General features: G+C 49.0%; 1 protein-coding gene across 4 annotated transcripts in view; it reads left to right on the top strand.

Moving 5' to 3' along the window:
* The window catches only part of NOS1 (nitric oxide synthase 1), a 182,366-nt gene that overhangs the window by 122,742 nt on the left and 41,957 nt on the right, over positions 1–17,667 (top strand). For all 4 annotated transcript variants that reach the window (XM_078435748.2, XM_078435745.2, XM_078435747.2 and 1 more), the window contains exons 4-9: positions 5,284–5,412; positions 7,156–7,301; positions 9,259–9,421; positions 10,402–10,493; positions 13,537–13,678; positions 15,649–15,788. In XM_078435748.2, the coding sequence (XP_078291874.2) occupies positions 5,284–5,412; positions 7,156–7,301; positions 9,259–9,421; positions 10,402–10,493; positions 13,537–13,678; positions 15,649–15,788 (812 nt within the window). The remainder of the gene's footprint in view (positions 1–5,283; positions 5,413–7,155; positions 7,302–9,258; positions 9,422–10,401; positions 10,494–13,536; positions 13,679–15,648; positions 15,789–17,667) is intronic.

Below are 17,667 nucleotides of genomic sequence, written 5' to 3'. Positions count from 1 at the left end.
CTTTGGCTTAGCCTTCGAGGGGCTCTATAATTTTGAAATGCATTTAGACCTGGCATCCATCAGCACGGGCTACCATCACAAAATACCACAGGCTCTGGGGCTTAAACGTAGAAAGTTATCTCTCATAGCTCTGGAGGCTGGAAGTCAGAGGTCAGGATGCCGGCACAGTCACATTGGGTGAGGGCTCCCTGCTTGGCTTGCAGACGGCCGCCCTCACTGTGCCCTAACTCTGCCATTCTGTGTGTGCGCTGAGAGAAAAAGACAAAGAGAGAGATGTCTCTTCCTCTTCTTATAAGGCCACCAATCCTATCAGTTTAGGTCCCACTCTCATGGCCTCTTTTAACCTTAATTACTTCCTAAAGGTCCCGTCTCCTAACAGAGTCATATGGGGAGTTAGGGCTTTAACGTATGAATTCAGGAGGGACACAGTTCAGTCCATCGCAGACCTCAAGTGTTTGTAGCATATGTAGATAGAGCTAAGTGGACAGCGGGTAGAGAGAAAACTGTATCTATATCTAATTATCTGTATAAGACATAGAGACATAGATACGTATGCATTCACCTACAGAAACATATATACTCATAAATTGCAGGCAGGGATAAGGGCCTTGAAGAAAAATAAAGCATGATAAGGGAACAGGGAATATCAGTGGTGGGGTGCTGTTTTAAAAGATGATCGGGAGAGATCGCTAATGCAGGTGGAGACATAAGTAACATAAACTGAAGCATTCAGCCACTGGAATTCGATTCTTTGGATCAAGAGTCCACAGACTTTTCTGTAAAGGGAGAGGTAGGAAATATTTTTGGCTTTTGTGGGCTGTATGATCTTGGTCTCCGTTACAGCTACCCTGCTCTGTTGCTGTATCACAAAAGCCTCCACAGACAATATAGAAACAAATGCGTATGGCCATGTGCCAATAAAACTTTATTTATGAACACTGAAGTTTGAACTTCATGTACCTTGTATGTGTCATGAAACATTACTCTTTTTTTTTTTGATATTTTTATTCAACAGGCTAAAAATTGGAAAACGATTCTTAGCTCATGGGCTGTATAAAAATGTGCAGGGGACCAGGTTTGGTCCCCGGGCTGCAGTTTGCAAACCTTTGCACGCAACCATATGAGGCTTCTCCCAGTTGTGGGATGAGAGTGGGGACCACTGTAGGGCCAAGAACACAAGTCGCTGGCACACAACAGGTGTTCGATACGTATTTATTTTTTGTTGTTGTTGTTCTTAAGTAGGCTTCATGCCTAGCATGGAGCCCAATGTGGGGCTTGAACCCATAACCCTGAGATCAAGACCTGAGCTGAGCCAAAGAGTCTGATGCTCAACCGACTGAGCCACCCAGGCACCCCTCGATACATATTTTTTTTAATCTTTTAAATGTTTATTTATTTTTTAGGAGACAGAGAGAGACAGAGCATGAGTGAGGGGAGGGGCAGAGAGAGAGGGAGACACAGAGTCTGAAGCAGGTTCCAGACTCCGAGCTGTCAGCACAGAGCCCGATGCGGGGCTCGAACTCACAGGCTGCGAGATAATGACCTGAGCCGAAGTCGGATGCTTAACTGACTGAGCCATCCAGGCACCCCCCTCAATATGTACTTTTTGGAGAAGAGAGAGGAGGGAGGGGGCAGAACGAAACAGGGTGCAGTCAGTTAAGTGTTCAGAGCCTCCTGTCTGTTTTTAGGGGCAAGCATCTGGGCACCCCCCCACCAGAGCCCACCAAGACCTAGCCGTGTCTCCTGCCACCTGAAAAACTTCCACTGACTACCCCAGACACAAATCTAGAAAATGACACGCGTAGCCACAGCCCAAAGCCTGCGTATGCCCTGTCCCCAGCTTAATAACTCACAAGTGCCACTAATGTGCATTTTTAGCGAGAACCTTTCAGTCCCCACTCAGAAAAGTCATTTGCATCCCCCATGCAGGGCCCCTGACTGCTATATTAATCTCCCCATTTGTCCCCTCCTGAGTCATCTAATATGACTGCTGGCTAATTAAAACATCAAAGCCCCAAGTACAACAGCCCCGCCAGAGGCCTCCTACTGCCTGCTTTCAGGGGTGCCGTTCGGCGCAGCCCAGGGTGGAGCAGGGCAAGGCCCACGCCTGGGGCCCCCAGGTTCTGGGCTCGAAATGACCACCCCTCGCACATCTGGAGCCTCCACAGATGGCCTTTTTCATCATGCCTGTTACCTCGCTATTTCCACACCCTGCCGATGAGGGCTGCTCACTGTCCCCCCCCCCACCAGCCGCACCCCACGCCTCTTCCTCCCGCCTCACTGTGCTCCCCACCGTCTGCCCTCGCACCCCCTCTCTGGGTCCTAGGCCTGACCCCAATGCCACCAAGGCACCTCTTATCCCCCATCTGGGATTCCAGCTACTCCTCAGCCTCTGGAACATCCTTAGGGATGGTCAAGAGAGTTTGTAACCTGGCTGAGTGATGCCCAGTGTTTAGGGAGAGTGGCCAGGGTGCTCCCACATGGGCAAGGTCAGATTTTTTTTTTTTTTTTGGTTCTCATGGATGCTGAGGAATTTGTCACCACAGAGTCTTGGCTAAAGATGTGACTTCTGTCACCTGCGTGTCTGCTGGGAGAGACAGTCACGGAGACAGAATCTTAAAGAAGTGTGGAGGCTGTCTGGCCAGGCCTCCAAAGGAAATGGAGCTGTTTGTATGTGGCCTCACAAGGGGACAGAAGTAAACTAACTTGGAGCTGAGCAAGCAGAAAATGTGAACGGGAGTGAAGGGAAGAACGCCTCCAGATCCTTCTCCTGCCCCCAGGGTGGCAGGACTGTAGTGATACTTGCGGCAATGACCACAATGACCACACTGGCAGGTGCACTAAGGGCAGCAGATTCTCATGCCAGCAGCAAGAAGTGATGGCTGACACTCAGGAGGTGATTGCATTCATCCAGGCGAAAGATGATGTTGGCCTGGCCATGGGGCTCGCCAGTTCGGTGGGAAGTGAGAGGAGGCGGTGGGTTCTAGAGCTATGGAGAAGCTGAAATGGTGGGACCTGAGGAGGCACTCGCTGCGGGGGATGAAGAGAATGATGTTCAGGACAGGCCCCAACTGTGGCTTGCACAGGTGGTTGGATGGTGATGCCCAGCACTGAGACGGGAATCGCTGGGGATGACCAGATCTGGCCACAGCAGGGAGGTGTGGAAGATGAGGAGTCATGGCACCTTCCATTTGTTCTCTGCTAACTCTTGCATGGTTCTGGAGAGGTCTTTAACATGCTGTTCACCTACCCTCTGGGCCCCAGATTCCAACATGGCGGCACAGACGCTTTAGCACAGAGCTTCTCTATTCTGCTGGCCAGAAAGGTGGCTGTGGTATGCCTCTCACCTCAGGACCTTTGCATAAGCTGTTCCTTCTGCCCACAAGACCTTGCTCTTCTCTCTTTGCCGGATTAATACCTACTTGTCCTGCAGGTCTCTACTTAGAAGCCAAATGCTCTGGGTTAGGTGCCCCTTCTGTGGGCTTCCACAGTGCCCCGTACACAACCAACTTCTCATGTTAGGGCAGCCATTGCACCTGGTTTTAATGACTCGTAAACTGTCATCCATCCCCTGACCCCCATCTTGCACAATGAACTCCATGAGGGCAGAGATCACATCTGTCTAGTTTGTCACTGTAGGCCTGGCCCTTGCTACCTTGCTTGGAACATAGGAGATACTCAATAAACACATGTTGAATGAATGAATGAATGAATGATGCATAATGGCCAAGAGACAGGAGAGTCAGCAGTTCAGGACATGGTTTGAAAGACAGACTGCTAGGATTTGACTCCTGGTTCCAGCTTACTAACTTTGTGACCTTGGACGACTTAGTTAACCTCTCTGTGTGCCGCAGTTTCCTCATCTGTAAAATGGGCATGATAAGATTTTGCTTGGCACATAGTGAGTGCTTATTGAATGCCAGTTTCCAGTAGTAGTCCTTCAGTGTGCTCCGTGATTTCTTTCCCAGACTTCGTCCAGTTCATTGGAATTCACAGCTTCCTCACCATCCTGAGCCCCTCAAGCTGATGAGATGACGATTCGGCCTCCTTTCTGACTTCATCTCCTTGAACTAACCGTACTCACGCACTCCAGCCACACTGGCCTCCTCACTGGCCCTTTGAACTTAACAAGCTCATCTGCACCTCAGGGCCTTTGCACTTGCCTTTCTCTCCTCCACTTAGTCATCAATATATATCCTTACAACCAACTGATATTATATCACTTGGGTGTTGATTTACTTATAATTTATCCCCATTTCTCTGACAATAATGTCCCAGAAGGGCGAGGGCACTCTCTGTCTTGCTCATTACAGTGTCCCCAGTGCCTAACAGTGTCTAGCCCATAATAGGTCCTCAATAAATACTAGTTGAGCGTGAGCATGCCCTGACACAAGGTCACTACCCAGTGCTCCGATCTTTGGTATGAATGTCACTCCACATTGGCTTGTCTTCTCCCTTCTCTCACTCAGCTGTCATGTCAGGGTGTGCCTGCTGCCTCTCCCTGACAGCCGCTGACTGACTGATGCTTGTCTGGTGCAAAAGCAGGTAGACAGTTCCTCAGAAACACCCAAGACAGAATGTGATCCTTAGTAATGAGGTCTCAAGTGGATGGGCCACGATGGTCAGCCCAGGACTTATCCCCCACCACCTACTGGGCAATTTGTTTATAGAAGTGAAGACAAATGGGGGACTGAAGGTGCTCAAGACAGAGGAGCAGTCAGTGCAGAGGCCCTGAGGCAGGAACGCACTGGGCATTTTTGAGAGGCAGAAACCTGAAGTTTGGGGAAATATTCATGCTTCAAAACTATCCAATTAAATCTTTTCTGTTTCCCCAGTACTCGCCGGAAATAGTGAGTTTGGGCTGTAGCAGGAAAGCCCGGAAATCCAAGTAACCTGACCTAGCTTGGGGTGTGATTCCTCAGGCCTGAAAGCCAGTACCGTTCAGAGAGGCTGATGGTGTCCCTTGCTCATTTGCTCATTCAACAAACATTCATTGAGTCCCTGCTGTATGCTAAGACCTGTGTTAGACACCAGAGAGACCACCTTTGAGTTCCTGACCCCTCTCCCCAGAACGGAGCCCAAAAGGCTTTTCCATGGTGCCTCCTTCTTCATAGGCAGAGGGACCAGGTTCCCAGCCACCTTGCACGTGTCACCCCGGGAGAATCGAGTCCTCTCTCTGCAGACCCTTGGTAACTCTGGCAGATTCCAGGAAGAATCCCAGAGGACAGTTTTCGAGTGCCCCCCGAGCCCCGTCTCATGTTCCACCTCCAATCTCTCCTCCAGCCCCCTGCCTCGGGAAAACAGTCTCCTACAAAGAACGGCAGCCCCTCCAAGTGCCCCCGCTTCCTCAAGGTCAAGAACTGGGAGACCGACGTGGTCCTCACTGACACCCTTCACCTTAAGAGCACACTGGTGAGTACCCCAGCAGGGTGTGGCCCAGCCTCAGAACTAACCACATTTGGCATTGGCTAAGCCTTTGTTGTGGGGACTGCCCCGTGCACTGTAGGACATTTAGCATCACCCCTGACCTGTACACGTGAGATGTCAGTAGCCCCCCTGAAGTTGTGACCGCACCAAAAATGTCTTGAGATATTACTTACTGTCCCCTGGGTGGGAAGTCCCCTCCCATTTGGGAATCACTGGCAGATACTTACTCACTCATGGAAACACTTTCTTTTTTAATTTTTTTAATGTTTTTATTTATTTTCGAGAAAGAGAGAGAGACAAGGTGCGAGTGGAGGCGGGGCAGAGAGAGAGGGAGACACAGAACGTGAAGTAGTTTCCAGGCTGTGAGCTGTCAGCATGGTGCCTGACATGGGGCTCGAACTCATGAATCGCAAAATCATGACCTGATCCGAAGTCGGATGCTTAACCAACTGAGCCACCCAGCTGCCCTAGAAATACTTTGTATTTGTGTACCTTGAACCTGAAAGAATTCAAGAAGAATTTCTGCTTCTGAATGCATTTTCTTCATCTCTCACAGTCTGACCGCTGATGGAGCCTTGAGCAAGCCCTTCCTTTGCTTTCACTGTGTTTCTGCTAAACTTTTATATCATTTTTTTAACATTTTATTGTATTTTTTAAGAGACAGAGGGGCACAGAGCACAAGCAGGGGAGGGGCAGAGAGAGAGGGAGACACAGAATCCTAAGCAGGCTCCAGGCTCCGAGCTGTCAGCACAGAGCCCAACGCGGGGCTTGAACTTATGAACTGTGAGATCCTAACCTGAGCCGAAGTCGGATGCTTAACTGACTGAGCCACCCAGGCTCCCCTATCATATTTTTTAACAGTCAGCAAATCACCATATTGCTTTACATTTTTGTTGAAATTGAGCTTCTTAGAAGAACATTGTATCGGTGAGTTATAGCCACGTAACAAATTTCCCTGACACTCAGTGGCTTGAAACAGCCACCACTCATTTTTCAAAAGTCCACAGACTGCCTCGGTGGTCCTGCTGGTCTCAGTTGATCTCAAGCATCTGCAGTCATCTGAGGGGTCAGCTCTGGGTGGGCTGGCTAGGATGGCCTTGGCCATGATCGCTCACCTGTTTCATGTGGTTTCTCTCATCCTCCAGCAAGCTAGCGCGGCCTGGTTCCCATGGTGGTTGCGAGGTTTTCAGAGGAAATGAGCAAAAGCATGCTTGATCTCTTGAGGCCTAGTCATGGGATGGGCACAGTGTCTATTGGCCAAAACCAGCTCACATTCAAGGGGAGAGGGGAGAGGTTCCACTTCTCAATGACAGTTGCTGCAAAGTCACATTGCAAAGGGTGTGGATGCAGGGAAGGGAGGCATTGGGACGACCTTTTTGCAATCAATGTGCCATAGACGTGTTCAGCCATAGTAGTTCTTCCTTGATGAACATGGGCTCAGAAAATACTCGAGGATTCGGTAGGAATGAGTCTGATTCCCAGGGAGTGCCAGTCAGAAAGCCCCTCTTCCCCTAGTTGAGTAGAGCAAACACTTTGGGGACCTTCGAATGCTGCCCATCATTCCTTACCATGCCTGATGACCACACCCTACAATGACTTGAAGCTGGCACCTGAGCAGTGCCGTTTGGGAATTAAAGGCCAAGTCAACTCTACCACAAATGTCAGATCCATGGCCTCAGCCCCCCACGTGCCTCCAAGTGGTAGCCCAAATCTCTCTTTTCCCTCCAGGAAATGGGTTGCACCGAGCACATCTGTATGGGCTCCATCATGCTCCCCTCTCAGCAGATACGAAGGCCTGAAGACGTCCGCACAAAAGAACAGCTCTTCCCTCTTGCCAAAGAGTTCATTGACCAGTACTACTCATCAATTAAAAGGCAAGTGTATGTTGACTCCGGGGACCCAGGGCGAGTTCCTGAGTACCAGGGACAAAGACTTCGGCTCCAACAATGCCGACAGTTGAACCAAGAGTAAGGGCTCCGCCCACCATACACACACAGGTTGAAAACTAGCAGCCCAAGAGCCAAATCTGGCCCCCAGAAATGTCTTTGTCTGGCCTGCAAAGTGTTGCTTCAATTTGAAATATTTCAAGCAACTCCATGCCTAGGTATACGTGCCCGAAAGAAACTCTCACACATGTTCGCCAGAAGGTATGCGTAAAAATGTTCACCGAAACATTGTTATAATAGGGGAAAAAATTAAAAAGAGAGAGCCAACCAGAAACCACCTCGACTCCCTCAACAGGAGGATGCATGGGTAAGTGATGGTATTTTCTGAGTCAGGGAATATTACACAGCTGTAAAAAGGTGAATGAGTTAGCGCTCAGCACATTTGTGGGAATGAAGCTCGCAAACAAACTGTGCAAAAGGAAGAAAGGATAAGTTTGTGCAAGAATGCATTCAGGGTAGCATCATTTATGTAAGCTTTTTAAACATACAGAACAATATTGTATGTGATTTAGGGAATATGTACACGTGTGACAAACATATGAAGAAAAGCATGAGACACTTCCAGGAAGAAAGTGGGTTATGATGGGAAAATAGTCCCCAAGGAATTATAAAATCATTTCTCTTCTATTATTTTTTAAAGTTTTATTTATTTACGTAACCTCTCCACCCACCATGGGGCTCAAACTCACAACCCCGAGATTAAAAGTCATACGCTCCTCTGACTGAACCAGCCAGGCGCCCCTCATTTATTATTTCTTGGGCTTGAGTATTCATCATATTGTTTTTGATACCTTTTTGTAAGCCCCAAATTTTTTACAATAATTTTTTCAGCTTTCTAAACTTGAATTCCTTGTCATCGTTTAAAAATTAGGAGAGTCCCCTTTACAAATCAGATTTCCAGGGGTGCCTGGCTGGCTGAGTCAGCGGAGAGAGTGACTCTTAATCTTGGGGTTGTGAGTTCGAGCCCCATATGGGGTGGAGAGATTACTTTAAAATAAAATCTTTAAAAATAAATAAATAAAGGGGCACCTGGGTGGCTCAGTTGGTTAAGCGTCTGACTTCGGCTCAGGTCATGATCTCACAGTTTGGGAGTTCAAGCCCCGCGTGGGTCTCTGTGCTGACAGCTCAGAGCCTGGAGCCTGCTTTGGATTCTGTGTCTCCCTCTCTCTCTGCCTCTCCCCCTGCTCATGCTCTGTCTCTCTCTGTCTCAAAAATAAAAAAATAAACACTATATATATATATATATATATATGTGTGTGTATATATGTGTGTATATATGTGTATATACACATATATACACACATATATATGTGTGTATATATGTATATACACATATATACACACATATATATGTGTGTATATATATATATATATACACACATATATATACGTGTATATATGTGTATATATATATATATATATATATACACATATATATACATATATATGTGTGTATATATATATATATGTATAATAAAAATAAAAATCTGATATCCGGTTTCTCTTGAAAGGAGACCTTTGGTTTTATTTGTTTGTTTTGGTTTTTTTAATCAAATTTTAATCAAATTTTGTTTGTTTGTTTGTTTAGAGTAGAATTTAGTGATTCATCACTTACATATAACACCCAGTGCTCGTCCCATGAAAGGAGACCTTTGAGCCAGACACGGGCTCGCCTGTTGGCCACAGTCTCCACCCAGCCAGTTTAGTCCCTGCTGGGCCTTTGTGGACACTGGAGTTTGCAGTCTTCTTATGATTGAACTACTGTCTCCACATATGGACCCAGACTTGCTGCAGCTTCTGGCCTCCCCGAATGGCTCACTCCTTCCACTGACCCCTAACTCGGGAGCAGAGGTGACACTCCCATGTCCCTTCCCTCCTCGCTCAGGTTTGGCTCCAAAGCCCACACGGAGAGGCTGGAAGAGGTGAACAAAGAGATCGAAACCACCGGCACCTACCAGCTCAAAGACACGGAGCTCATCTACGGGGCCAAGCATGCCTGGCGGAACGCCTCCCGCTGCGTGGGCAGGATCCAGTGGTCCAAGCTGCAGGTAGGCGGTGAGGCTCTTTGGTGGGTGGGGAGGGAGGGAGGGATGGAGCTGTACAAAGGGTCTGGTCTCGCCAAGGCCACCTGGAGGGTATGGCGAAGTCCCAGATGGTAGGCATGGGGTCCCAGATTCTCGGATCGGGACTCAATCTGCTTCATAGTCGTGTCTCACTTAGCCAACATGCTGGGGATTTTTTTAATGTTTACTTATTTTTATTTTGGGAGAGAGTATGAGTGGGGGAGGGGCAGAGAGAGAGGGAGAGAGCAGGCTCTCTGTCCCAAGCTCTACACTGTTAGCACATGGAGCCCCATGTGGGGCTCGATCTCACGAACGGTGAGATCGTGCCCTGAGCCGAAATCAAGAGTCAGACACTCAACCGACTGAGCCACCCAGGTGCCCCAACACGGTTTTTTTTTTTAAAAAAAAGCAACTTGCTCGTCTCTTGGAAAGGCTTATGCTCTCCAGTTTACCACAGACCCCACCACTCTCTTTTGTATTCCACCTACTCTCTGCATATTTATATTACCCACCTACTCCCTGACAGCATTAGATTCTGTGTTCCCTGATACGATTTCTGCCCCCCTGGGGAATAGTTTAAAGTCAGAAGTAGAATAGTTACCAAGGTCAGCGGGGTTCTGTTTGATTTTTCTTTGTTTTGTTTTGAAATCCCTCATCCCTAGTAACCTAGCAGGAAATACATGCAGCCCACTGAGGTCTCCCCTTTGCTCATCACCCCTTAACCACGTTCATGTACACACCAGGCCTGCCTTCGGGGGATTCTTCCTGGTTTGACTGACCGTGGTTATTAGGATGGGAAAAAGAAACCGTAAAACCCAGCCCTGATCACATTAGGGGAGCGCTCCCTACTCTGGCGGGACAGCAGATGGCATGGGCTCCGGGTTCTCGTCCCCGTGGGAAGGCTGCACCGGGGGAGCCGGGGAGGGAAGGAGGAGGCACCCGTTCTCACCGTGCATCCTTCGCAGGTGTTCGATGCCCGCGACTGCACCACGGCTCACGGGATGTTCAACTACATCTGCAACCACATCAAGTATGCCACCAACAAAGGGAACCTCAGGTGAGCCCGCCAGCCCCGGGGAGGGGGGTCTGATGTCCCCAAAGCGTCGGCCCTTGGGTGTGGAGTTGGCTCACCGGCCGAGGAAATGCTCTCCCTCTCCTCTCGGGGAGACGTGCCAAGCCTCGAGAGGGGGCCTGGCTTCTTGTCCCACCTGCCGTGTCCTGTCTCTTCCGTGGCTTGCAAAGCTACAGCAACCCAAATCACGTTCAACCCTCACAGTTCGGTATCACCTGTGGAGGGGGCAGGAAGGGGTGTTTCCCTTTCCAGGACTCGGAAAGTCCCATTGCCAACAATGACCTGCTTTTACCAGCTCTTGGTCTTTTGCCTGCATTTCAAAGACAGTTTCTCTTCCTGCCGCTGGGGGCACTGTTCCTTCAGGTTCGGCCAAGCCAAGCCACACCTTGGATTTCTCTTGCCCCAAAGAACAAAGCCCCAGGAGGAAGCGAAGGCAGGGAGGCACCATGTGAGCTGGTGGCTTCCACACTGGCAAGTTGCAGCTGGAAGGCGACAGCTGGGGCCCCGCAGCCCGACGGTTAGACTTGTTAATCCCGTGCAATCAGTCCTTGTCCCAGCTGCTGAGGACCAGCCCCACGGTGGGGCCCTGTGGGCCACTGCAGGGATATTCCCACAAGCCCCAGGCTGCACTGCGTCACCCCCATAGTGGCTTGTTTGTGTGAAGCATGGGTTTTCCTGGATGTGTCCCTTCCTTGAGAAGGAAACAGTGTCCCAGCTGAGCCTACCAGTGGGAAAAGGGCCTGTAATATAAGCCCAGAGCCTGCTCGGGGAATTAGTATTTAGATCTTTTCCTGAAAGACCTCACCCCTCAGAGAACATCTTCTTGAGATCTTCTATTTAAGAAATATTCAGCTGATTCCTTTTGTTTTTTTTTACAATTTTTTTAAAATTTTATTTGAGAGAGAGAGAGAGAGAGAGAGAGAGAGAGAGAGAATCCCAAGCAGGCTCCATTTTCAGCATGGAGCCTGATGGAGGGCTCAATCCAACAACCATGAAACAGTGACCTGAGCCGAAATCAAGAGTCAGACACTCAACAGACTGAGCGATCCAGGCACCCCATTTTTTTTTCACAAGTTTTTAAAAATGTTTTCGATATTTATTTTTGAGAGCGAGAGAGAGAATGAATCTGCGAGGCGAGGGAGGGGCAGAGAGAGAGGGAGACAGAGGATCTCTGCCCTGACTTCCCGAGAGCCCCCACGTGGGGCTCAAACACACGAACCACAAGATCATGACCTGAGCCAAAGTCAGACGCTTAACCGATGGAGCCACCCCAGGTGCCCCCACAAGTTTTAAACCACAAATCTGGATGTAAGAGGGTCTTAAGGGAATGTGCACCATCTATAGAAATTATCAAAACATAACAGAGGAAGGCAGGCAAGGGAGAAGAAGGGAGGGAAAGAGGGATGTAATTTAAACGGAGCAGGCATTCGATCTGTCGTTCAGTGAAATCATGTTCAGGAGGCATAAGTGTGTTCTATTTCTTCCGTTGGTCTCAGTTCCCGCACATGGAGTAAGCATTCCACACGCTGTGTGTGAGTCTGGTGTTTCTGAACATGCTTTTTAAATACATATATTACACAAACACCCTGTATGTGGTGCTCAACCAAAGAAACGGCAATGTGTTTTGCTGCTGGAGGGAACAATGACCGTTTGACTCGTTCTGTGTTCATCTCCAATATGGTGCCTGTGCTACAAGATTGTTGAGAGCCCTGTTGGCCCTATACGACTTCTGCCTTCAGCCCCCGTTGTAGACTCAGCCCCAGGTACAGCGTCCCATCCCTGCAACATTAAATGCAATACTGTCTTGCACACACGGCAAGACCTACATGGGCTCTGAAAGAAGGTAGTCCTGGGAACAGACGAGACAGGAGATGCTTTGTGGACGAGGTGAATCCGAGTCTGGCCTTGAACTTGGGTACATGACAGCAGAGATGGATTCCAGCCAAGATGGGATCGAGTCCCCTGATGAGACTGTTGAGCCGGGATGGCAGGAACTCCTGGTATGAAATAACATTGGAATCACGTCGTAAAGAAGTCATCCTCCTTTCAGTTGCTTTCAGTCCTTCTGATGATCCCCAAATCCCAGTTTGATGATGAGACATCATTAACACCTAACACTGCTGATCTCCCCCTTAGGGGAGCCAGCTGGGCGCCAGCCCGGTGCCTTCCACAAATGACAAATCTTCCTGCAACATAATAACAGTGTATGGTCTCACAGTTGCCAGTTTGGGTAGGTGAGGCCAGTGGCGATCTCCAGTTTTCCTTTAGAGTAAATGAATGTGAGTACAAGGGAAGTTGATTTCTTCTTAGTCCTATGTCTGTACACTTTGGTATGGTACAGGGAGGGGTGGGGGTGGGGCAAGCAGGGGAGAAGTAAGGATGGTGAAAAGAGCAAGAGTGGAAGTTGGGGGGCGCCTGGGTGGCTCAGTCGGTTAAGCGTCCAACTTCGGCTCAGGTCATGATCTTACGGTTCGTGGGTTCGAGCCCCGCGTCGGGCTCTGGGCTGACAGCTCGGAACCTGGAGCCTGCTTCCGATTCTGTGTCTCCCTCTCTCTCTGTTCCTCCCCTACTCTCACTCTGTCTCTCTCTGTCTCTCTCTCCCTCTCAAAAATAAATGAGATAAAAAAAAAATTTTTTTTTAAGTGGAAGTTGGAATCAGTGGTATTCACTCTTTGTGGGGAAAGAGGGCCCCCCGTTGTTTCCCTGGAGATTACCGGCTGCCCAAGAACCCCTGGAAAGCTGGCCCAAGCCAAGGGTGTTTCAGAGTCTCCAGTTAGAGCAGCATTCTCCACTCTTAAGCGAGCTAGCGTGGGGCCTCCCATATTCCACCCTTCCTCAGACCAATGGTCCAGTGGAGGGACAGGGCACGGTCCCTCCCTTGCAACAGCGGCTCCGTGGGCCCTCGGGGACCTTGGCACAGAGGTGATCCACCCTGAGCCTCTGTGGGTGGCCTGGATGGCGCCCTTTGCCGTACGTCCACAGGGTGCAAGCCCTGCCCCGATACCACGTCTCCCTCTCTCCACCACAGATCCGCCATCACCATATTCCCCCAGAGGACGGACGGCAAGCACGATTTCCGAGTCTGGAACTCTCAGCTCATCCGCTATGCCGGCTACAAGCAGCCTGATGGCTCCATCCTGGGGGACCCAGCCAATGTGGAATTCACAGAGGTGTGTGCCTCCCACCCCGCCCAGTCCCCCAAACTGTCTTCAATAGGCTTTTCTTCGTTTCCTGTTATCATCATAGGGAAAGCAGCCAGTGGGGTACCGCTCCTCTGCAGACCCCCTGCTCCTTCGGGCGGCCCCCAGTCCAGCTGGTTCCCTTACAGCTGGTCATTTGGTCGTTTCCATCCATTACCTCACCCGACCCTCATGATAGGAGCTGTTGTCACCACCACCTCCCCATTCGGTGGCGACGCAGACGGGTAGCACAGGTTAGCCACGGTAGCTTCCGGCGTCTGTGCCCAAGGGAGACGCCACGGGCAGACCCCTGCCTAGAATGATCTCAGGCACACAGCCCGGCACCCCTTTTCCTGATGGCTCACTCATCCCTGGCCGAGGTTCTTCTCTGTTCTTTCCTCAAACGCCACCCCAGTACCTTCTTCAGGACTGAGCTGGCCAGACCAAGCCCTGCTCCACTCCCTGGCTGCCGACTTCATTTGCATGCGGCTTTTCTTATTAAAATGTTGTTACCGCGAAGAAGGGGCTGTAACCAGGGCGACCAGGAGTCGCACCTGTGCCGGTTTAGACTCGGCCAGACTCGCGGCTCCACTTGGCTGAGCGCTAACTGCATAGTTGGCTGACCTTGTCTTCATGGCCACCAGAACATAAATGCCACAGCCCCCTCCTTCCCTTCTGTCTCCAGAAACCTCGCTGACTGCACATGTTTGCCTAAGCCCCTGATTTCGAGCTTCCTCTTTCTACTAACACAGCAGAAAGAATCACCCCAAACATAACCACATGACCGTATCTTTCGAAACCCTCTCACTCTGCCCTGGCCAGCGTGGCAGCCGCTGGCCACACGTGGCTAGTGAGCCCTGGAAGTGTGGTGAGTCCAAATGGAGGTGCGTCCTAAGCTAAGTGCAAACCACACACCGGGTCTCAAAGACTGAGAACAAAACAGAGAGTAGGAACCACCTCATTAATAATTTTTATCTCAGTTACCTATTGAAATAATATTATAGATAACGGTAGGCTAATCTATTATAGTTATTAATAGTTAATACACCTATTGAGTTAATAACTATATTAAACTTTATGTTAATGTTAAATATCTTTATTATAGTAATATTAATAACGTATTTAATCATTTATCATTAACAAATTAATGATGATTAATACACTTAATTGTATATTACACAGTGTATATTTGACACATTTGTTGGATGAATATATTTCATATTTAACTTTAATGTCAAATATATTCATATATGGATAGCAATACTTTAATTCAATACTAATAAGTTGATATTATTAATCTAATAAAGATTATAATTATGATGATTAGTAACTAATAATCAAATAGTGTTGAAGCTTTGAAATTGTTGAAATATTATTAAGATGAATATACTATTTAAATTATTTCACCTGATTTTTGTTTGGACTTTTACTTTTTCTAATGTGGCTACTAGAAGAATGTGTTAATTACCTATGTGGCTTGCTTTAAGTTTTGATTGGACAGCTGCTCTAACAGATGCATTTATGCGCAAATTCTGATCATTCCGCCCTCCTCAAATATGATAGGTTTTCTTTATCTCTCAGGGTGCTCAATGCAAACAGTTCCAGAGGGATTTCCTAGGACATGCCAGACCCTGTGCTCGAGGGCGTTACAGACACAACAATCAGATTCAGCTCTTATCCTCCGGGAGTCCCCGGGGCCACAAAAAAAACTCAGAAAACATAACAAAGCACAGTGCAGGAGGACAGATTTGCCTTCTGTCCTGTGGACCGGGAGACGTCACACAGACGTGTGTTGTCAGAACTTTATAGAGGAGATGGCGTGGCCCAGAGCCTCCAGAGAAAGGTGCCGTCGGCAGGCTTGCGTTGGGATCTCTGCCCCTCCCTCCATTGCCATAGCACCTGGAGGGTCTGGGGACAGGTCGGCGGTGGCCTTGGTGTGATCTGGCCGCTTCTGGTTGCAGATCTGTGTGCAGCAGGGCTGGAAACCCCCAAGAGGCCGCTTCGATATCCTGCCACTCCTGCTCCAGGCCAACGGCAACGATCCCGAGCTCTTCCAGATCCCCCCAGAGCTGGTGTTGGAAGTGCCCATCAGGCACCCCAGGTAAGAGGGACTGGCATGGGGTGGGTGAGGGTGGGAGGATTCACCCAGTGCCTCCCCCTGGCCCCCTAACCCCCTGACTCTCCCTCCAGCCCAGACAGAGGCTGAAAGGGGGCCTTGGTTCCTTCCTGGGCCTGGGCAGAGCGGGCCTCCCCAGGAATGAGCAAATCCTCCTGGACCAGCCAGGGGGCACCATCTCTTCTGAATCAGAATCTCGCTCCTCCCCCTGCTCCTAAGCAAGCAACCAGAACTTGCCCTTTTTCCAGCCGTATGGGTAGAAAAGCAGAAACACCTCTTGTCTTGTGAGCACTAGAACTGTGTGACCTGATGTGGGTCAAGTCCAAAAGGAATTTGGAGCCAGGAAGGAACTACAAGGGCTGCGCCAGCCGCACCAGCAAAACTCACACTTTGAGGGGCCCCTGGGTGGCTCAGTCGGTTAAGCGTCTGACTTCGGCTCAGGTCATGATCTCACGGTTCGTGGGTTCGAGCCCCACGTCGGGCTCTGTGCTGACAGCTCGGAGCCCAGAGCCCGCTTTGGATTCTGTGTCTCCCTCTCTCTCTGCCCCTCCCCCACTCATGCTCTGTTTCTGTCTCTCAAAAATGAATAAATGTTAAAAAAAATTAAAAACAAAACACGCTTTGAGAGTGAAGGAGATCCTTAGTGAGACACTATCCTTGGAGGCAAAATCGAGGGGCAGGGTAAGGGAGAGGTGCCCCAAAGCTCAATAATCAAGATAAATATTATTGTAATGTAATATACTTATCAAAATGAATTTCTATATCAAAAATTGGATCCAAATTTAAATTTTTTTATCTGAAAATTTCAAATAAAGACAGGATCCAGTTCAGGGCTGAGATTCAGGTGAAGCAAGCAAGGTAAGTTATGCATGTGCAAGGTGAGACCCGTCTTTATTTAAATTTGGGATATTTTGTTCGCTATGGATTTTTTTTTTAACGTTTATTTATTTTTGAGGGAGAGAAAGACAGTGTGTGAGCAGGGGAGGGGCAGAGAGAGAGGGAGGCACAGAATCCGAAGCAGGCTCCAGGCTCCGAGCCGTCAGCACAGAGCCTGACGCGGGGCTCGAACTCACGAGCCATGAGATCATGACCTGAGCCGAACTCAGACGCCCATCCAACTGAGCCACCCAGGCATCCCTCATGATGGATTTTTTTTTCCATTAATTTTGATTTTTTGAAAAGCGTTAATTTAGAATATAATGTGAATAAAAAGTAGCATTAGACTCAATTCCTCGTTTTGTTGGTGCACCCTTAAATTTTGCATCCAGGGCTAGTGCCTTATTTATTTCACCCTAGCCCCAGCCCTGAAGAGGAACCAAGTGCCCTGAGGCTCATGACAATATCTGCCCAATATCTGGGAACTCACCCAGTCTCCCTGGTGAAGCCTGGCCTACATTCATTAATGCATTCACTTACTCATTCGCTCATTCAACACAGTTTATTATTCCTGCTCTGGGCCGGCCATTGTAGCTGACTTCATTTCTGCCTCCATGACACTTTTGATCTCAAGGAGAAGAATTTGCACGTCCTGTTACCCAAATAACCACTTAATTCCAATAAAGTGCTGCAAAAGAAATTTTATGATGCCCAGAGGGACAAAGTTGCCCGACCCAACCTAAACTGGGCATCAGAGAAGGGCTTCCAAGAGTAAGCAACATTTTAGCTGACAATTTAAGTTTGGGTAAGGGCTGGACAGACACAGAAGGAAGAGAGAAGATCCCAGGAAGAAGGGACTGCCATGCAAAGGCCCTGAGGTAGGAAGGAATTCGGCAAGACTCCCTTTTCTCCTGGATTAACTTTCAGGGTGGGTTCGGGAGAGAAACAGCAGCCTGGCGCACTGGTTCCCAGGCCTGGATGTTCACGC

The sequence above is a fragment of the Panthera onca genome, chromosome D3 (genome assembly GCF_046562875.1).
Source record: "Panthera onca isolate mPanOnc1 chromosome D3, mPanOnc1 haplotype 2, whole genome shotgun sequence".
In the NCBI taxonomy this organism is placed as follows: Eukaryota; Metazoa; Chordata; class Mammalia; order Carnivora; family Felidae; genus Panthera; species Panthera onca.
Note: the sequence above shows the minus strand (reverse complement) of the source record. Positions and strands in the feature narration are given on the sequence as shown.